Below are 21,728 nucleotides of genomic sequence, written 5' to 3'. Positions count from 1 at the left end.
CTGCATTAAAGGGGCAACCATTGACATAAGGCAAACACTACCTTACAATCAATGTATGGTACATCCCTCACTCATGAACAGTGTATGAGTGGGACCCACTCACTGTTCATGTGAGGGATGTACCATACATTGATTGTAAGGTAGTGGGATCCTTGACATAAAGGTTTGATCATATCTAAAAGCCAAACCTAATTCCCATTTCTTAATTCTTAAGCAAATCATCACATAAACACACCACATCTCCTGTTCTCTCCTGCACCAAACACACACACACACACGCACGCACGAGGGTCCATGTTAACTTAAGCTTTAAGCCATGTATGTTACAAGGCCTCTTTCCTTGTACAGAAATTCGCCCAGCACTCTTTCAGCAGAGCTACCACCACAAGAGGGTCCATACTCGGGTATTTTATTGATTACAGATGAAGAAGCAGAAGCAGAAGATACATTTTGCTGGGGAACATGTAAACTTAGGGGAGTAAAAAGATTGCCGTTTCCTCAAGACAAGATACTGACAGTTGTTCATTCAAATGATTATCAAGAAACTAGTGTTACTAAAGTTTGGTTCCTCCCAGTTCTCGATCAACCGTTGTCATCCAATCGGTACTATGTTATTAGAGCTAAAGGCAAATACAAAGGGTATGTCCTCGTTCTTAATATTTACATTAACTATAAAATTATAAAAAGGAAACATTTACATGAGAGTCTATGATACTTTTAATATACAAATTTATTTTAATTTGATTCTTATAACGTGTATTTATTTTTTTATAATTAGTTGAAACATACACATGACAAGAATCCAATTGAAAAAAAGTGTATGCACCATATAAATTTTCTCAATATTTGTGGGATATTTAGTATTATTTTATAAATACTATTTTTTTTAACATATCTATATATATATATCAATAGAAGTGATAGTACTTTTTAATTCTTGTAAAAGGAAAATTAAATATACCAAAACTCGGTTGTTACTATTTTTACTTGTTCTAACACCCTCTTTTCAATATTTCACATGCACATTGTTTCTGTTTTCAGCTCACAGGTTTTTGAGTTAGAAAACAAACGTTATTCTCATTTTCAAAAACAAAATTTCAAAAACAAACACACCGCTTGTTTGCTATCAGTTTTTGAGAAACGCTTAAAGGTTGTTTTTCCCCTTTTCTGAAGGAAAACTTGCAAAAGTTCAAGGGAGACAGAGGTGGGTATGTGTTGCTTCAGCAATGTAATAAAAGACATGAAACCAAAGCCATTTGATTTCAGAAACATATACCAGCAGTTCAAGGTTCACCGCTACCACCGACACTCGTTCTTCGCCACGTCAGCAGCCACCACCGACGGCCTTCCTCCAAAGTTTCTCCGCAAGAAAGGCTGGGAGCTTCGCAGCTCCTCCTCATCATCAAGATCATTTCTACGCCGATGGAATAATGATAAACTCAGCGAAGCCCTGGGCCTCGATATCTCTCTTCGAACACAACTCCCAAGCTTAAACTTCCCCATCACCAACAAGCGTTCGAGTGTTAGCATTGTAGGGAAATGGTACTGCCCATTTGTTTTCGTTAGAGAAGAATCAAGAATCAGACACCAAATGAGAAAGTCGGTGTTGTATAAGATGACCCTCCAGCAGTGGTGGGAGAAAATATTCTCATGTGTGAACAATGGAGGGGATGATGCTAATGAAGTGAATGTGAATGTGAATGTACAAAGGGAAGCGAGTTATGTTTATGGCAAGCAAGGTGAGAGGGATGACAGGGGTAGGCATTTAGGGTTCGTGGGTTATAGGGTTTGTGATAGGAACCGTAGACGGCGAAGGTGGAGTAGAGGTGGTGGTGGTGGTGTTGTGGGGTTGAGTTTGGCCATTGACGAGAAGATGAGGTGGCTGCAAGAGGAAGGAGGGTGGGTTCGTGGGAGAGAAAAGGAATTGAGAGTCTCGAGAGTTGAAGAAATTGCTGGTGAAAACGGGTGGCAAAGATTTGGTTGCTTTGTCTTAGTTGAGAGTTTTGTGTTGAGGAGAATGGATGGTAGTTTGGTATTAAGGTGTGATTTTAGGCACACACATAGGGTTCAATGCAAATGGGAATGAATCAAATTAATTTTTGAAATGTTTGTTGGTAGTGGCAAAGGGGTGTATTTTTTTTTTTGAAAGAAAGTAAGCCTTTCCAAAGATTAAAGCTGGAGAAAAATATCTCCAGCGGGAACTGGGCAATTTCCTATCCAGAGGACAGGGTCTACACAATCTAAAGCAACTTTTGCCAAGTTATGAGCCATGACATTACACCTTCTTGGCACAAAAAAAATAGATGTCGTGCTCTGCCCTTTTAAACATTCCTGAATTTCTTCTATGTTCCATGATATTTCAGCTAAGCTGCTCTTCCTTTTCAGAACAAGCTCCACAACTTCTTTAGAGTCTGATTCAATAACAAAATGGGCACAATTTGCTTTCCTCGCTACTTGGATGCCTAGTAGCACAGCTTCAGCCTCCATGTCTGCAACATTACCTTTAAGGGTAGTTCTCTGGGCTGCTGCAGCTACACAATCTCCTCTGGAATCTCTGACCACAGCCCCAATCCCTCCCCTTTGCTTAGATAAATTTGTAGCCGCATCTACATTTACTTTGAAACAGCCAGGTAGAGGAGGCTTCCAAACTTGCTGCCCATTTTGTTGCTGCCCAGCCAAAGCATTATTTTTTCCAGGATTTATCCTCCTATATGACTCCACAACGGCTTCTGCTCTTGTAGCTGAATACAGAGGATCTTCCATCTTTCCTTCAAAAACAAAGCAATTCCTCGAGTGCCATATTGCCCAGCAAACTGCAATTATTTGTTCAATGTCTTTCTTCCCCCTCATCATTGCTAACTCTTGCAGCACACTTAACATATCCTGATGAGCCAACCCCTTAATCTCTTCATAAAAATCTGTCAGCTTCCACACTTTCCGAGCAAAACTACACCCCACCAGAGCATGGAACACATCTTCGCTCATCCTACAGCATCTCTGACACACTGGATCCTGTACAATTTTCCTCTTCCATAGATTTTCTACCGTTGGTAGCACATTTTGAGCAGCCCTCCACATAAAAATTTTTACCTTCTCTGGAATGTCATTTACCCAGATAACCTTCCACATTGTTTTGGATATGTCTGAGCAACTTGGCCTATCTGGGGATTTTAACTTCACTGCCAACTGGTAACCACTTTTAACCGAGTAGATTCCATGTTTATCAAAGTGCCATACCAGCTTATCTGGTCTTGGAGTTTTTGGCAGTGGAGTTCTCAATATTCGTTCAGCAGTTTCCTTTGAAAAAGACTGCCCAATCAAGTCTTCCCTCCACTTGTTGCTTCCATCAATTAACTCAGCCACCACAGCCTCCATTGATAAGCTGGGGTGTGGGTTTGCTCTAGGGATCTCAAAATTTTTTACCCAATTGTTTCCAGAAATTTTTACTTGCTTCCCATCTCCTATCCTCCATCTTAAGCCTTTATGCAACACTTGCCTACCCCACAGAATACTCCTCCACACATAAGATGGATTGGACCCCAGCTTTGCTTCCATAAAGCTAGAGTGCTTGAAGTATTTTGCCTTCAAAATCTGTGCCATTAAAGACTCGGGATTATGCAGGATTCTCCACCCCTGCTTTGCAATAAGGGCTTGGTTGAAACATGAAAATTCTCTGAAGCCTAGTCCCCCTCGTATCTTGGCATGACTTAGTCTTTCCCATCTAGCCCAATGTATGCTTCTGTGAGTATCAGAGGATCCCCACCAGAATCTTGAAATGGCTTTCTCAATATCCTCACAAAGGCCTTGAGGAATTTTGAAAACACTCATTGCATAGGCTGGGATTGCTTGTACAACAGCTTTGATTAACACTTCTTTGCCCCCACAGGAAAATTTCTTGCTTTGCCAGCTGGAAAGCTTGCTTAAAACCCTTAACTTTATCTCATTAAAGAAACTGATTTTCCTTCTCCCCACCATGGATGGAAGACCAAGGTATCTTTCATGTTTTGTGACAACATTCAGCCTAAAAACATTCTTGAATTCCTCCTTTTGAATCTGACTTGTACCTGAGCTAAATAACATAGACGATTTTTCAAAGTTGAAGACCTGTCCCGAAGCTGCTGCATAGCTATCAAAAATGCCCTTTAAAATTCTGCAATCATTGCTGGACGCCCTTGCGAACACCAAACTATCATCAGCAAATAAGAGATGTGTAACTGATAATCTCCTGTTAAACTTCAGCCCTTGGATGAGACTTCGATTTTCTGCCTGAGCCAACAAATTTGAGAGCACCTCCGCACACATAATGAAAATATAAGGCGAGAGAGGACATCCCTGCCTTAAACCTCTTTGAGGGGTGATCAGCCCTTTTGGCACTCTATTGATTAGAACTGAAAAACTAGCTGTAGATATGCAATTCATTACCAAGCTTACCCATTTTTCAGAAAACCCTAACTTTTGCATTGTGTGCTTTACAAAATTCCATTCTATTCTATCATAGGCTTTACTAATGTCAAGCTTTAAAGCAACCAGCCCCTTTTTTTTACTCCTACTCTGTCTTATTTTATTCAAACACTCATATCCAATAACAAGATTATCCGTAATGAGTCTACCAGGAACAAAAGCACTTTGGGTGGGGGAGATGATATCATTTAAAATCTGTTTAAGCCTATTTGCCATTGTTTTAGCAATGATTCTATATATTACGTTACAAAGACTAATAGGCCTAAACTCAGTCACTTTTTTTGGCTTATTTACTTTCGGAATCAAAGCAATGTAGGTATGGTTTAAAGGTGCAAGGTTACCTCCCTCGTTTAATACTTGCAGACAAGTTGTAACTACCCCCTCCTTCACTGAGCTCCAATGCTTCTGGAAAAATGCAGCTGGGAGTCCATCCGGGCCTGGTGCTTTCGTGGGGCACATTTGAGCTAGCGCTTCTGCAACTTCTTCTTCCGTGAAAGGCTGGTCCAAGTAGTTTCCCATCTCCTCAGTAACCTTTGCTGGCAATTCCTCTACAGCTGCATCCATTTGCTCTCGAGAAGGATTTGTTGAGCTGAAAATTTTTGAAAAGTACTCACAAAACAAACATTCCACTTCTTCCTCACTCTCTGTCCATTTTCCGCTTTCATCTTCCAAGCCACGAATCTTGTTTTTGTTCTTTCTTGTAGAGGCCTGGCAAAGGGGTGTATTAATATCTCTTTTATCATCATTTTGTAACCCTATGTTGTATTGTTGACAACTACTTCAATTTGGTTTTGTCTTACATATGAATTATTAGGGATATATATTATATGTTTTCACCATTTATTTCTTTATGCGACATAGACAAGCTAATTAATCAACCTAAGTACTATTTCCTAATTTATAATTAATTATATCTCAAACGATATAATTGAAGGAATTTCGTTCATGGACCAGCATTCGTACTTTTCTTTTTTTCTTTTTGAACAAAAAAAAAAAAAGTGACATTTGTCCAGCGTGCAGTGTCGGTGCAATAATAGACCAAAGTGACAAGTCAGTTAACAAAATCTTACAATAGCGACAGGCTGGTTGAAGTAGCTGGATTTGGATACTCTCTTAATTTAATCTTTCTTAATTTATATTGAAGAATTTGACACATGACAATCAAGTAATTTTATGGTCAGGATTAGATATTCTTAATTTTCCTTAATAAACACAAAAACACAAAATATGCTAGGAGTAAGAGTACTAGTAAAATGACATCAAGGATATTTATTTATATTAACGAGGGTTTTCATATGAAAGATAAGTGAGATCATTTGACAATAAAGGTTTAGGGCACAAACAAGAATCGATTGTTGTGCTCAATCCATAATTATGTTGAATAAGAATAAAAATAATTTTCTTATCAATCATCTTGTTAAGATTCACAATCATCCTCTTGTAATGCAAGAGTGTGCACATATATTACCTTCTCAGCATAAAATTACTCTTTCTCAAGTTAATGAAGTAGACTTGATAGAACAAATTGGGAATCAATTGAAATTTGCGTTTGAGTTTATGGATACACAAGTAGGTGGAAAGGAGTCTCTTGGATATATAAAACTAGATCATAAAAACTATTTAAGATCAAAGAGACAAAAAACGCTTAGCATATGGAAAAGCAAGAAGCGTGTTAAAATATTTTGCCGATTAGACATTGGAAAACCCATTATTCTTTCTTTTCGTACAATTTGATAATGAGGAAGTCATTACAAATCTGACAAATGCTAAAATGATAATCGATTATGGTCATTTTGGAGAGGCTGTAAGTTCAGTATTTGTTGGATTTAATCATCATCAGAAGACTGTTGTATTTTGGATAGCTTTAATATATGATGAGACTATATATTCATTTGCATGGTTATTTAAAACTTTTTTGCAAGCGATGTCAGGAAAAGCTCCAAAAACTATTATTACTTATCGAGATGCAACAATGACAAAGGTTATTTCACAATTGACGCTTAACACATACTATAGACTTTTTATATGGCATATGATGCAAAATGCATTAAAGCATGTAAAGTCTATATTTAATGGTTATGGTCGGGTGAAAAATGTGTTGTTTAATTTTATTGATCAAATAAAGGAAGAACATAATTTATTAATTGTTTGGAATAATGTGCTTGACGAATATGATATGCATAACAATGATCGGCTAATAACATATTTAAGTTAAGCGTCCAGCTATGTTTTTTGAATACTGATTAATCATCATATTACTGCATTACACAGATATTTACAACTGCTATTATAGCAGATATATTACACTGATATTTACAATCAGAAATACATGATTGGGACTTATATTATTACATTGAATTCTGTGAAGTACATGCCCAGACAAATAATCCCTTACAGAAGAGGGATGTCCATACTCCACTCGTATTGCACGAGGGAGAGGAAATTTTTTGAAATATTAAACAAATAAGCACGTTAGCCCCCACAAATGCTTTTGTGGGGGCTTGAACCGCTGCCCTCACAATGCTTGTGAGGGCAGTAGCCCACCACTCCGACCAAGGCCGAAGTGGCGGGTCCAGCTATGTTAGAACCACTAGGTAGAGTACGCATTCATAACTACACAATCAAAGTTATAATGTATTTTTTATTATTTATTATTTTGTGTGTGTAGCTGTGATTTGTACTTTACTTTACTGTAGCTCCACCTCCAAGATAGCCATTTCGTGTGTGGCTGTGATTTGTGCTTTACCTTATAGCAGCCCCAAGATAGCCATTTCCTTAAGTTAAAAGAGAAATGAGTGTTTGCATATGTTAGATGTGTGGTTTGCTGGGATTAAAAGTAATGTACTTAACAAAATTTTTAATGCTAGCTTGAACTATTATTTAAGTCAGACCACAATGTGTCACACTTTTTCATGCATCTTGAAAAAGTGTTGAAAGACAAGTGATATAAGGAGTTAAAAGTGGAATATCAATCATATTTTCTCTTGATTAATACAAAAATATATGTCAAAATGTTGATTTAGGTAAGAGAAGTTTACACAAAGAAAATATTTGAAGATTTTCAAGATTAGTTTGAAAATGTTGTTAATTTATCTATACCTGGTTTAGCGGTAAATGAAGGAATTACTTTTCATAAAAGTCCTTAAAACTTCCTTAGATATAAAAGAATTAATCCTCGACCAAAATGGATAAAGCAATTTAGAACTAAATGTGTGCAAGACATGAATGGATGTGAGATCCAAACAAATCCAAAATGGCAACAAATATTTTTTTATATAGATACTTGTGCTCCATCTTTACCAAGCTATCAAATTCAAGCAGGGCTTTTGATAGCGAAAAGAACTATAATATAGCAAATCTGCATGCAAGTAATCTGGCTAAATTGGTTGAAAATATTTTATAATTAGAAAGGGAGGTGACATGGAAAAAGAATATGAATTGTCCCCTCCCATATAACAAACATACAACAACAAGAGGGAAAGTACAGAAGACTTTAATCTTTCAGTAGCCAAAGATTAAAAAAGAGAGAGAGATCTCATGGTCACGGAAGATATAGATTTAAGAACAATTTGGAAACAACTTTAGCCAAAAGAAAAAAAAAAGAAGGCCAACAATCCATCACAATATGAGGTGCTTCTACTGAGTCTTATTTATCATTTAACTAATCATTTTATTTTTAGCATCAATGTTTGTTTGTTAAAATGTCAATAAAGTAGCTTATATTAATATAGATTTCTAATTTATTGGTTTATAATCTAGGCACCCCAATTGAATCAATTGGATGACCGTACTCCTTATCTATCAACAATCTCCAGTAAATCCCAACTGTAAATATTTTTCAAGACACTCAAGCATCAAACGACAATACTTGAATTTAGTGATTAGAAATTTTTAGTTAAAATTCATGATACTTCTTTTGACATCTTTTATATGTTCTTATCACTCGATTTGCAAGTTTTCAGTTTTTGGATTAAAATGATTTTCTTTTAAATTTTTTTTAAAAAGTTACTTATTGAGATCTTTTTAAGATTTGTCTTTGTCTGCTTTTCTTAAAGAGTTTAGAGAGGAGTCCAAAAGAAAAAGAAGGAAAGCGACGACTGAAAAGTATCGAAGAAAAGAAAAATTAATGCCCGAAGGAAAGGGCAAAAGGAAAAGGAAAACGAAAACGACTAAAGAAAATGAAAAGAAGTTAACGGCAATTTGTTTGTGGCTGTTAGTTAGTTTTGGAATTTTAATTAGTCCAAAATAGTGAGTTTTGTACTTATAAAGGAAAGTTAAGAATACATTTAATTTTGTCCATTAAATTACTTAGTTATTATGTGTCAAAATATCCCATAAAGATTAAGAAAGATTTTATTAATTATCAGATAATCCAAATCTGAAGCTTGACCCACGCCACATAATCCTATAAATTTTAAAATACTTGTTTGGCCTTCAATGGTCTTGTTTCTATTAGCTCAAATTTTGAAGCTGTGCAACGTTGACGACTTATTAATTTGGGCTTCCATCAAGGACTCGACTAGCTTACAGAATCTGTAAGGTACAGACTGCAGCATCAGCCGTTGGATGTGGTTGGATGTGGGGTGAGAAACTAAACAATAGAAAATCGGATGGTGGGATGACGGGAGATGTTTGTTACAGAATCTGTACCATAGACAGGTCCTTCGATCAATCTTGCAAAGTAGCCATGTTAATTAGCTTTGTCAGAGAGGTTGAAAAGCAGCTAATAAGGCCAAAGCACGTACTTCGATTACTTTATACTTTCGAATCCAAGCACCAATCATAGAGTCGTCTTTCCCTGTGAATTTTTTCAAAAGATATTGCTTCAGTTATTCAAATTGAAATGGTCCAAGGCAAATTCAATTTCTCCACTACTACCACATGGTCTTTTACATTTAACGTTAACATACATCAACAAGATGTTGCACCCAACAAATTTAAATGCTGCTTTCTCTTGCAACTGCTTGGGGTTGGTGGATGTAATTTGTACGTGTGATGTTTCATATAATGTAGCATAGCCCTGGCCTTAAAGATAAGAACAAAAAAGTTCTAGGCGGTCAACGAAATTTTCCTCGCCGCACCAGCATCGTCACACTCTCACTTCTAGCTTCTCAGGACAACTGCAGAAACTTTCTGAAAATGGCTGCACAATCACTTTTATATGCAAATTTAAACCCACTGCTCATTTCCGGGTCAACAGGAAACCAGATCAAAGGTAACCGTTCCACTTGTACTGTTCTAATCTGTTGCATGCATTTAATCAATCTTTAGCTGATGCCAAAAGTGAGTTCCAATGTTTCTGTTTTGTTGATTCCTTTGATTGTTTTAAGGTTGTTTAATCATTGGTTCTTGCTGTTGGAAATGCTATCGATTATTCGCTCTTTGTGGACTGTGGTTGTAAATTATGATTAATACATTGGCTAAATTAAGCATGAATCTTTAGAGAGACATGGTGCTACCCGTTGTAGGGTTTTGAGGCATGTTTCTTGATGTCCCTACACTTTGATGACATGAAGCCATCCTCGTTTGACTGGTAGGTTGAGTGGATTTTTCACCAGACAATTAATTATACTTGTAGTGGGATATTTTTTGTGAGTGCAGATCATGTTCTAAATCATGTGCCACAGCAACCTTGATTAGAAGAGAAGTTTCTTTATTGTTCTGATGTGTTGCTTGAATTTGCCTTTTTTAACCACCTTTATTACTTTCAGCTCGGGAACAATTTCTTGGGTCTTTTCCATTGAAGGCAAAGACTACACGCCCGAGGCTTTCAAATGGCTGTAGAGCAAGAGCAGCTGCGAATGCTGTTGCGTTACCGGTTGAAATTCCTTGTCAGTGGTACAATGTGATTGCAGACCTATCAGTGAAACCTCCTCCTCCGTTGCATCCCAAAACTTTTGAACCTGTCAAACCTGAAGATTTGTCTCCTCTATTCCCTGATGAGTTGATTAAGCAAGAGGCAAGCACTGACAGGTTCATAGATATCCCTGATGAAGTTCTTGATATATACAGGCTTTGGCGTCCAACGCCTCTAATAAGGTTTGCTCTGCTAATAAATAATGTATGATCTTTTTGGATATTTCTTTCTGTGCCATCTTTTGAATTCTCTTATGTTCTTAACTTCATTTAGAGCCAAGAGGTTGGAGAAGATTCTAGATACGCCCGCCAGAATTTACTACAAATATGAAGGTGTCAGCCCAGCTGGATCTCACAAACCTAACACTGCAGTTCCACAAGTGTATTATAATGCACAAGAAGGCATAAAAAATGTTGTAACTGAAACCGGTGCTGGCCAGTGGGGGAGTTCACTGGCCTTCGCATGCAGCTTATTTGGTCTCAACTGTGAGGTAGGACAATTTAAAGCAAGTCATAGATCTTGCATCCATTTCTGTCCATTCAAGTAGGTTGAACCAAATTGGATTTTATGTTATAGTGTGGTTAGCTCAATTTGTATAGCTTTAGATTATTCCCTTCTGCATAATGCATACATGTGTGATGTTGTCAATTTTGGAGAAAAATGCGTAGAACATATGGCCAAAGTTGATAGCAAGTGTTTTATGTTCCCCCTTTTCAGCTAGCCATTTGATCAAGTCGTTTGAAACCACACATCCTTATTTCCTCTGTAGTGTAAGCATATTAACTATTAATTGAGTCAGGGAACTGATTCCAAGTTGCATTAGATCCGCACTTAATTCGTTTTCTGAATTCATGTAGAGCTAGTGACATTTTAATTTGAAATCTTTGTATAGGTATGGCAGGTCCGTGCTTCTTATGATCAGAAACCATATCGAAGATTAATGATGCAGACTTGGGGTGCAAAAGTACATCCATCTCCATCTGACATCACTGAAGTAGGAAGGAAAATTCTGCAAATGGATCCATCAAGCCCGGGAAGTTTAGGAATAGCCATTTCAGAAGCTGCAGAGGTTGCTGCTGCAAATGCTGATACGAAGTACTGCCTGGGCAGCGTTCTCAATCATGTCTTGCTACACCAGACTGTCATAGGAGAAGAGTGTATAAAGCAGATGGAGGCTGTAGGAGAAACCCCAGACATCATCATAGGGTGTACCGGTGGTGGATCCAATTTTGGTGGGCTCAGCTTCCCATTCATCCGAGAGAAACTCAATGGAAAAATCAACCCTGTAATAAGAGCAGTTGAACCTACTGCATGTCCTTCTCTAACAAAAGGCGTGTATGCTTATGATTTTGGTGATACCGCAGGGATGACTCCATTGATGAAGATGCATACACTTGGGCACGACTTCATCCCCGATCCAATTCATGCTGGTATTATCCTGTTTTGTTATCGATATGATGAACTAAATTTTATTCGTTTGTTGTTTACTTAGCATTCTTTGTTGCTGCAGGAGGATTACGTTACCATGGTATGGCACCATTATTATCACATGTCTATGAATTAGGCCTCATGGAAGCAATTTCAATTCCTCAGACTGAGTGCTTTCAAGGCAATTAACTTCCCTGTCTCCCAACTTATCAACTGATGCTAGTTATATAGAAAATAGCAGACATGTTTCATGTGGGATGTTCATTTTCTGTATTGCAGGTGCTATACAATTTGCTAGAACTGAAGGGATAATACCGGCGCCAGAACCGACTCATGCAATTGCAGCCACCATCAGGGAAGCCCTCCGTTGTAAGGAAACTGGAGAAGCAAAGGTTATTCTGACGGCAATGTGTGGCCATGGCCATTTTGACCTTGCTTCTTATGAGAATTACTTGCAAGGAAAGATGGTTGACTTGTCGTTTGAAGAGAAGAAAATACAAGAGTCACTGGACAAAATTCCTCGAGTGATTGCATGAAGTGAAGAACAAATGACTGATACACAATGTCGGATGAAATTCAGAACAGAAAGATCATAATTTTTTCTCGTTGTACTTCCGTTGTTCATTATCCGAGAAACTTTGGGGAGTTTGTATAATAAAATAGATTCCAAGTTCTGTAATCAAATGCATTGGTATAATAAAATTGGTGGTGAATGTTTTGTAATACCATAAAATATAATAAAATTTATATGATCTCAAATTTTATTTTTTATTTTTTATTTTATTTTTTTGAGTGAAGTAAATTTCGAATTATAAAAATTAGAACTATTTAAAACTTGAGATGTATAGTACCACAAAAAGGGCTATCTAATAGTAACATCTGGAATCTATTTGTTGTATAATTGGAATGGGTAAAATGTTACAAATATAAATATAAAAAGCAAGTTTTACACTTTAATCTTCAAAATATATGCTAATTAAATTAAATTAACCACCCAAAAAAATAAAAAGTATAATAAGATTTAAAGGCCGTGAAGGCCGGGTCAGTTTGCACGACGTCGTTTTAATGACCTTACGATTTACTCACGCAGAAGAAGACATTATTTTCACTTTTAGTATACAGCGTTATTCCATTTTTTTTTTTTTTTTTGGGGCAACGATACGAACATTGAGCTCGCATACTCTTTCTCTGCCTTTGGCTCTATTTCGCCAGCTAAAGCCTCTGCTATTCCATCATTCACTGACGATTTGCTACTGCCATCTATCTCTATTCTAGTAAGAATAAACTACGTCGTCTCTTGTCTGCGGTTTTTTTTTTTTAAAAAGAAAATATAAAATCCTTTAATTAGGGTTATTTCAAAGTTTTTTACAAGCAGTTTTCTTCCAAAATCTTCATTTGTAAATTGGCAGTCCACCATATGATTGTTATTTAATTTTTTTTTTGTCTTTTTTTTATTTTTCTTAAGTTTCTATTTGAATTCTTGGGGTTTAGTGAAGCATTTGAAACCTTAATTAATAGAAGAAAAATATATTTTTAGTGATTATAATGTTATTTGGTAAGTTCTATCGCTGTGGAGACAGCTTTCATTTCTTGCCTGCTGTAAGGTGATGGTAACATGCAGGAGTTATTCGGGTTTTGAATTTGACTTCAGCATTGTCATTGACGTTTCTTGATTTTGATAATCTTATTGAATTTTACTACAATTTTTTAGAAAGTGGAAAATGGGTTAATTTCAATTGTTTAACCATATGAATTCCTTCCTAATCAGTCTTTGAATATGTGAATACTTCCCATAATCTGTGTGATAATTGCAAACTCTTGACTGATATGCTTTCAAGTGCTTCACATAATTTGTACACTGACGAGAAGATTTTGTAATTAGGAAAAATGTAAACTTTGCATTCTTATCTTATCTTAATTTCAATCTTTTTATTGCTGTAGTTGAGTATGATTTGTCACTGTACTGCTTCTAGTTCTAGAACTTGCCAAGTACTTTCATAATTACATTTCTCATTTTCCCTGCTAGAACCAGCTTGCTTATTGTTGGTATTTCTTGTATCAGGTCATAACTGAGTGATTGAGATGGGAAGCAAGGGTCGAATTCCACCTCCTCATCTAAGGCGTCCTCCTCCAGGCCCTGGCATGATGCATCCTGATCCATTTGTCTCTGGTATGCGCCCCCCAATACCAGGTGCCTTTCCTCCTTTCGATATGATGCCTCCTCCTGAAGTTATGGAACAGAAGATTGCCTCGCAGCATGTGGAGATGCAGAAGCTTGCAACAGAGAATCAGAGGCTTGCTGCTACCCATGGAACATTGAGACAAGAACTTGCTGCTGCACAGCATGAGTTGCAGATATTGCATGGTCAGATAGGAGGTATGAAGTCTGAGAGAGAGCTACAAATGAGGAACCTTACCGAAAAGATTGCCAAGATGGAAGCCGAACTAAAAACTGCAGAGCCCGTTAAGCTAGAGTTTCAGAAAGCAAAGACAGAAGCTCAGAACTTGGTTGTAGTGAGGGAGGAACTTATTGCCAAAGTACATCAACTGACCCAGGATCTTCAGAGGGCCCACACAGACGTGCAGCAGATACCAGCTCTGCTGTCAGAACTCGAGAGCCTCAGACAAGAATATCATCACTGCAGGTGTAATTTTGAGCTTCTTATATCGTCATAATAACAACTTAAAGAAAAATTGACTTGACAAATCTGGTTTAGTGAATGTGAATGCTAATGCTTGTTGCTTGAGCATGTAGAATTGACAAAATGTTCATTGTTCAGACATTATTTATCTATTTCTTGTAGCATCTTAGACAATGCCTAAAGTTGGAGCTCACAAACTGGAAATAAGATGTACACTTATTTTCACGTGTACCCTGGACTTCCTCTTCAGACAAGTTTACTCCAAGGCATTACATTTTGGACATCCCTGGATCTGTGAAAGTTCTAGTCCACAATATTATTTTCTTCATCTTGCTTTCCAACATTGCTATTGCGCTACTTTCCTCAAAATTTGCTCCAAAAATGCCATAACCTTCCATTTGTGCAGGGGTACTTACGAATATGAGAAGAAATTTTACAATGACCATCTTGAATCACTTCAGGTGATGGAGAAGAACTATATTACCATGGCAACAGAGGTGGAAAAGCTACGGGCTGAGTTGATGAATGCTCCTAATGTAGACAGAAGGGCTGGTATTCTTACCATTTCTTTTCTCCTTCCCTTTTGGAGCTCCTTTTTTCATTTTTGTATATTACTAATGTATCACATTTGCAAACATAAGCAGATGGATCTTATGGTGGTGCAACTGGAAACAGTGAGAATGAGACTTCTGGACGTCCTGTGGGACAAAATGCTTATGAAGATGGTTATGGTGTTCCCCAGGTCTGTTGTCTTCCTCGATTTGGTTTTATGTATACTGTTGCTTTATCATCATTCATGGTTGTTAATCTTGGAAAAAATCCGCATTGCAAAGTTGTGCTTTTTAGAATGATGACCATGTTATTTGCTAATATCTATATATCTTGCCATCCCTTGTTTGGTTTCCTTGTGTATGTATTTTCTATCAGAAACTTGATTTCCTTGATCAGATGGTTATCCATCACAGTCATTTTAGTAAAACCAATTATGGGTGTTTGATTGTCACAAGAATAATGTGGATGGTGAAATAAAATTTTTCTAGGGGAAAGAAAATGGCAGTCACAGGTTTGTTAAGGGGACAAACTAAATCTGTTCATCACATAGGTTAACCTTGCTTTTCAACTTATTCAGAGGATGGTCCCGTTGAAGCATGATTCTAGGAGTGATGTTTCAGTACTAGACTGGAAGAAGAAAATTCTATTGCTCTTTTTTTTTTTTAACTGCTGTGAAGACTGATGCCACTCTTTGAAATTTTGTCATAGGGGCATGGGCCTCCACCTTCAGCTACTACTGCTGGTGTTGTTGGTGCTGGGCCTAATACAAGTACCGGTGCTTATGCGGCAACTCAATCAGGAACTCCTATGAGGGCTGGTTATGACATACCAAGAGGACCTGGTTATGAAGCATCCAAAGGACCTGGTTATGATGCATCCAAAGCACCCAGTTATGATCCAACCAAAGGACCCAGTTATGATCCAGCCAAAGGACCCAGCTATGATCCAACAAAAGGACCTGGTTATGATGCACAGAAAGGTTCTAATTATGATGCACAAAGAGGGCCTAACTATGATATACACAGGGGACCCAGTTATGATCCACAGAGAGGGCTCGGTTATGACATGCAGAGAGGGCCTAATTATGACATGCAGAGAGGTTCAGGTTATGAGACACAGCGAGTTCCTGGCTATGATGTACAGAGAGGGCCTGTCTATGAAACACAAAGAGCACCCAGTTACATTCCACAAAGAGGACCTGGATATGATTTACAAAGAGGGCAAGGGTATGATATGCGCAGAGCACCTAGTTATGATCCATCAAGAGGAACCGGTTTTGATGGAGCACCCAGAGGTGCTGCCCCACATGGACAAGTACCGCCACCTCTGAACAATGTGCCTTATGGATCTGCAACACCACCTGCTCGATCTGGAAGCGGGCAACCTCGTGGTGGGAACCCTGCTCGAAGATGATTTTCTTTAGACATCTCAGCAAAACAGATATTATGCAACATCTTCCCAAAGAGGAAGTATGGAATCAGAAGCTATTTTCCCTTTTGCTGGTTCATCTATTTTCTTATCCAGCCCTTGCAGAGAGTAATATCCCCACATTTGAGAAGCATTTAAATGAAGCTGACTGCTGCCCCCATCTTTTTTTTAACAGTATACTGATACCTCATATTTCACTCACCAGTCCTTTTTGGCAATCATTTGGTGCTTCTATTTTGCTTAAATGATTGAAGAGAAACTTATCGGCTGTCAGTAATTGTAGCTATCATGTCAGAGGATGTATTTTGACCTAGGAATGAATGCACATAAAATGGGAGAACGTGGTTGGTTAATTGCTGTGATACTTGATTTACATCTTGAAAACCTAATTCGATGGTAAGCTGGTTCTTATTTTACTTATAGTACGATCTTTTATGTAATAAGAGCTGTGAAAAAAATGCAAAGTTATTCAAAAACTCCAAGCAGCTTATTTTGGATCCATTTATCGTCCAAAGCTTAGGACGATACAATACAGTTCTCAGTTTCCGACATGTTATGTTTTCTTTGTATACAATACAATTTATACTTTATATTACAACGATAAAAGCTACGGCACCTTAATCAGACCCTTAAATTATGATAAATTTTATTCTCGCACAATATCGTAAGAATAAGATAAGAATGTGTTAATTATTAAGTTGAAATATAGTTGACAATAGATAAGTTATGTTCAATATGGTAATTGGATAAAATTTATGTAGAATATACAAGTTCAATTTTATTTTTTTTGTTGTTAAATGATAAATTTATAAAAATACAATTTATTTTTAAAACTTGTTAATTAACTTTAACTTTTTTAAAAAGACTTAGATCGTTATCGTGAAAATTTATTTAAAATTTTTGGTTGTGTATATCATATTTTAAAAATATATAGATTAACATTTAGTATATTATTTACACTTGGGAGGACCAACAATGTTAAAAATCACTTGATTAACAGGACAAAAAGAGAGAAAAAAATAGTATTTTACATAACCTCCTTTTTGTTGTTATCATTAATGTAGTATTTTACATATTCAAAAAGGAAAAAAAGAGAGAGGAAAAAAATGAACCGGTAGCCTCTTCAGTCCGGTCCGATTTAAAATAATAAACCGTGGCGCTCATTTTTTTCTCGAAAAGGATTCAAAACCTTTCAAGTTCCCGGCATTTCGTTCTCCAATGGAAGCTGAATCTCTCTCCTCTCAAATCGATCAATCCGACAGTAGATCTTATCTCTCTGATTTATTTAAGCAATTTGAAGCTAAGAATTATTTCAATTCTGATTTTTTAAAAAAAATTATTATTGATTGTTTTATAGATCGATCCATCGAAGGCATGGAATCGGTGGTGGCGACAGTGAGCGGTTACCATGGAACGGAGCGCTTCAATCTCATCAAGCTCATATCTTATGCCGGAGCTAGTTACGTCGGTGCGATGTCAAAATCAACAACACACTTAGTAAGCTTTCAATCTAACCTATGGATTATTTGCATTTTATATTTAGTTGTATTTTTAACGTATTAGAAAGTACATTATCAACAACACACTTAGCAACCTCATATATTATGCTCTTTTTTATGGGAGTATTAAAGCAGTTTCTATTTGAGAAGCGCTTTTTAAAGATTTAGTGCTTGAAGTGCTTTTTGTGAAATTGCTTTTAGGCTTTATAGAGATTATGATTACGGATGGTTATGGGTTGGGTGATTAGGTGTGTTGGAAGTTTGAAGGAGAGAAGCACAGTCTTGCTAAGAAGTTTAGAACGATTATAGTTAATCATCAGTGGGTGGAAGATTGCATAAAGCAACACAGACGTCTTCCTGAGCGCCCTTATATGTTGCAAAGGTAACATTAGTGCTCTGATTTCGACTGAATTGTGTAAATTTTGATGTACATTAAACACGTATGCATTGATTCTGTGCAGTGGACAAGAGATAAGGCCTCTGTTGCTGGAAGTCCCACTCTTCAATATGAATTCTGACAGGTCCAACCTTGATGACAACTATAAGAACGAAGACACAGATATGGGATTTGAAGTTTCCGAGCTGGCTGGTTGGAAGGGTTCCTTTTTGTTGAACGAGGTGACTATTTATACAAATAAACTCCTTCCTTCTGCTCTGTGTATGTGTAATATGAAAACATAAATGATGCATCTTCTAGCTATAGTAGGCAAGAACTTTCAACGATGTCATGGCATTGGGATGATTAAATGGAATTCAGCTGATGGTAATGGCATTAAACAATTAATTTTAGGTGTTGTTGTGTGCTCAGTAGAAACAACCATTAGATTGAATAATCTAATGCAGTAAATTGTTATTAACAAGGCAATCAAATGATCACATAGGCACAATCTTTGTCTGTAAACTAAAAAAGATTTCATGATTTTGTGCTGAATTTATAAGTTTAGCAGTGTTATTTTAACAATCTTACTGAATGCATCTTAAGCTTTTATGTTTCTATGGTTTATAGGAATTTACATTTCTGATGACTTTCTGAATTTATTTAATAACTCAGAATTTGAACCTTAGGTGCCTTATTAGGAGGTCCAAAACCTGTATTACAGTTTCGTTCAATAGTGTGTGTTTAACATTTGATGACCTGAAACTCAATGTCTATCTTTCTTTTTCTGTTATTTTTATGACAGAACCTGTTACCTAAGTTTGGAAAAAGCGAGAATACTCCTCATAAATGCAAGTCAAAATCATTTAAAAGGGCTTCAAAGCGGGAACAGAGGTCTGGTGCCAGAAATTGTTTTCAGGATCCTCCTTTGTCTGGATTAATTAGGATGGAGGTATGAATACAATTCTACAACAAACTTGGCACAACTGATATGATCATGCTCTAGTTTTTCTGAAATTTCAGGATTGAATTTACTAGTCTAGATTATGCTCTAGCTTCTGTTCATAATTAAATCTATCTTGGATGTTTAATTTTTTGATTTGTTTGCTCATCTGAAGTTATGAATATGTTACCATGAATGTCTTTTTGCTTGAGAAGTATGAAGAGTCAAGTTCAGATTCTTCTATCCATTCTGTGAGAGGGAAAAGGAAAATTTCAAAGCATGAAGAGTCAAGTACTCATTCTTCTTTGCGGTCGCTGAGAGAAAAGACCAAGATTTCCAAGGGCATCGGCAGCAGCTCTTCTGCTAAACCTTCTACTAAGGGGCGGAGACTTGCGAAGTGTATTGGTAGAAATGGTTTGGAGTCTATGCTCTTGGATTCTGACCAAGACAGGGCCCCAGTTATCAGAATTGCAGAAACATCTGATGATGGGTTCCATAAAGATGGGGGAATAAATGAAGGCTCTGAAGATATTAAAGAAATAGAAGAAAGAGATTTTCCAGCTCTGCTGCAAAGAGAGTCACAAGATGGTTGCTCTGGTATTGAGAACTCAAATGGAATGGTCAAAAATACTGATCGAATTGAACACGTTAACCGATCATCTACTTCAGGGGAATTATCATGTGTAATATGTTGGACAGAATTTAGTTCAACCAGAGGGGTTTTGGCATGCGGACATCGATTTTGTTATTCATGCATCCAAAACTGGGCTGATCATATGGTATACATTCTCATCTTTTTCTAGTTATGCATCTCTTTTTCAAATTATTTAAATTTCATGTTTTATACGTGCACGTGCCTTAGTTTGTTTCTTCATTTCTTAATATGTATATGTTATCTCTTGTACGTTATACTTTAACATACTTGGGATTGGCCTTTATGGTATCCTCTGGTTTTTCGAGTTTTGAACAATGAGTTTTAAAGCCTGCAAATCTTTCTATTTGTTGGGCTTTATAAATTTCACTTCTTGCATAAAATTTATTATCCACTATGGAAACCAGTTTAACTTGGCTCCTTACCCCTGATTTTGAAAACTTTCCCCCTGATTTGGCATTTGCGTTTGCCACTATTTTTTTAAATGCAGTTACACATAGAAGTTTCCAAGTACGTGAATTTAAATGGCATTTGGTGACTAAGATTATTTATTCTTTATCTGTTCTACCATATGCTCCTGAAAGTATTGCAACTTTTACCGTTTCTTGTGATGATGTATGCAGGCTTCAGTGAGAAAGATCTCCACTTGTCCTCTGTGTAAAGCCAGTTTTATGAGCATTACAAAGGTGGAGGATGCAGCCACTTCTGACCAAAAAATCTACTCGCAAACAATTCCATGTGCCTGGTCAACAAGGGATGTTTTCATTCTTCCAGATGGAGATAGTGCCAGTGTTCAGGTAAAATTTCTGCTTATACTAGCATATATCGTTCTCCAATGCAATTAAATTTCAATATAAGGTTGAGGTTGATCTTGGGGCTAAGTTGAGGTTGATCTTGGGGCTAACTCTTCTCCTTCTTGAAGCCGTCATTACTTGAAGCATGTATCGAATGCCGTTCTCAGGAACCACAAGATCTTCTCATCAGATGCCATCTCTGCCAGAGTCGATGCATCCATTGCTACTGTATGGACCCTCCTTTGGATCCATGGACATGCATTCATTGCAAGGATCTTCAAATGCTTTACAATCGCAGCAACTTTTAGGTATTCATCTATGAATTGCACATTGAGCAAATTCTTTTAATGCAGCACAGATCACTGGGAAGATTTTAGCTTATATTTTGTACTCTTGGCCCATTCTCGATCTATAAACAATATCGATCAAAAAAACAATTGGCAATTGGCATTACCAGTTCTGAAGCTGTTACTAGATTCCCTGTTCACAAGATATTTTACCAAGAACTATTTTTACACCAATTGATATGTACAAGCAAATAACAATGTAACTTTGATCATTTCTGTGACTCTGTAACAACCCTCTATATATATATATACACACATGCATGCATACATACATACATATATACATATACTTTTATCTACCCTGCTAGTTTGTACCTAGGATCAGAACCCTCAATTAGTGGTAATTGGCTCAAGATTTCAGATTAGTGTAGGATTTTTAAATTTTTACATATGTAATATCTCAGTTTGGGTGACTTGATACAAAAGTGCTTCATCAAGATCCAAACCCAATGGGTCGGGTCTCTTGAGCGCTATCACTTTGAAACTGAGATGAAACAAATTAAGGCTAATCTGGGGACTCAAAAGCAGAAACTCTTTTGGTCAAATAAAAAGATTCTACGATCGGGTAGACTTTAGGAAGCCCCTTCTAACGTGGACTTTTTTTAAAAGGTTTAATTTAATCTCAGGCCTAGCTGGATAAAACTTGAAAGATTCGAATGACAAGGAACTTGAGTAGATTGTTTCTCAAAAGCATATTTGTCGTTTTAACCCTTTGGCATATTCTTTGCATGCCACAGAACACTTGGTGG

The 21,728-nt window shown here is 36.9% G+C and overlaps 4 protein-coding genes across 5 annotated transcripts; all 4 read left to right on the top strand.

The window, feature by feature from the left end:
• Positions 1-162: 162 nt before the first annotated feature.
• LOC18039900 lies at positions 163-2,104 on the top strand. The gene is made up of 2 exons (XM_006430790.2): positions 163-639; positions 1,174-2,104. The coding sequence occupies exons 1-2, from the start codon at positions 317-319 to the stop codon at positions 2,084-2,086; spliced, it is 1,236 nt and encodes a 411-aa protein (XP_006430853.1). The 5' UTR covers positions 163-316; the 3' UTR covers positions 2,087-2,104.
• Positions 2,105-9,329: 7,225 nt separating this feature from the next.
• Positions 9,330-12,473, top strand: LOC18039702 (tryptophan synthase beta chain 2). The gene is made up of 6 exons (XM_006430788.2): positions 9,330-9,676; positions 10,173-10,500; positions 10,592-10,808; positions 11,211-11,748; positions 11,829-11,927; positions 12,026-12,473. Exons 1-6 carry the CDS (start codon positions 9,601-9,603, stop codon positions 12,280-12,282), a joined length of 1,515 nt encoding a protein of 504 aa, XP_006430851.1. The 5' UTR covers positions 9,330-9,600; the 3' UTR covers positions 12,283-12,473.
• A 411-nt stretch (positions 12,474-12,884) lies between these two features.
• LOC18039425 (protein FLX-like 2) lies at positions 12,885-16,989 on the top strand. Of its 2 annotated transcripts, none has more exons than XM_006430786.2 (5): positions 12,885-13,020; positions 13,809-14,391; positions 14,795-14,940; positions 15,033-15,130; positions 15,649-16,989. In XM_006430786.2, the coding sequence occupies exons 2-5, from the start codon at positions 13,829-13,831 to the stop codon at positions 16,351-16,353; spliced, it is 1,512 nt and encodes a 503-aa protein (XP_006430849.1). In that variant the 5' UTR covers positions 12,885-13,020; positions 13,809-13,828; the 3' UTR covers positions 16,354-16,989. The 2 variants fall into 2 exon arrangements, with proteins under 2 accessions (XP_006430849.1, XP_024037684.1); XM_024181916.1 differs by having other exon boundaries at positions 15,030-15,130.
• Positions 16,990-17,472: 483 nt separating this feature from the next.
• Positions 17,473-21,088, top strand: LOC18039424 (E3 ubiquitin-protein ligase RNF8). The gene is made up of 8 exons (XM_024182099.1): positions 17,473-17,629; positions 17,726-17,865; positions 18,116-18,249; positions 18,329-18,485; positions 19,049-19,195; positions 19,402-19,965; positions 20,462-20,635; positions 20,761-21,088. The coding sequence occupies exons 1-8, from the start codon at positions 17,587-17,589 to the stop codon at positions 20,938-20,940; spliced, it is 1,539 nt and encodes a 512-aa protein (XP_024037867.1). The 5' UTR covers positions 17,473-17,586; the 3' UTR covers positions 20,941-21,088.
• Positions 21,089-21,728: the final 640 nt, after the last annotated feature.

The sequence above is a fragment of the Citrus clementina genome, unplaced genomic scaffold (genome assembly GCF_000493195.1).
Source record: "Citrus clementina cultivar Clemenules unplaced genomic scaffold, Citrus_clementina_v1.0 scaffold_6, whole genome shotgun sequence".
NCBI classification, from domain to species: Eukaryota; Viridiplantae; Streptophyta; class Magnoliopsida; order Sapindales; family Rutaceae; genus Citrus; species Citrus x clementina.
The sequence above is the reverse complement of the archived record's forward strand: the minus strand, read 5'-3'. Positions and strand labels throughout refer to the sequence as shown.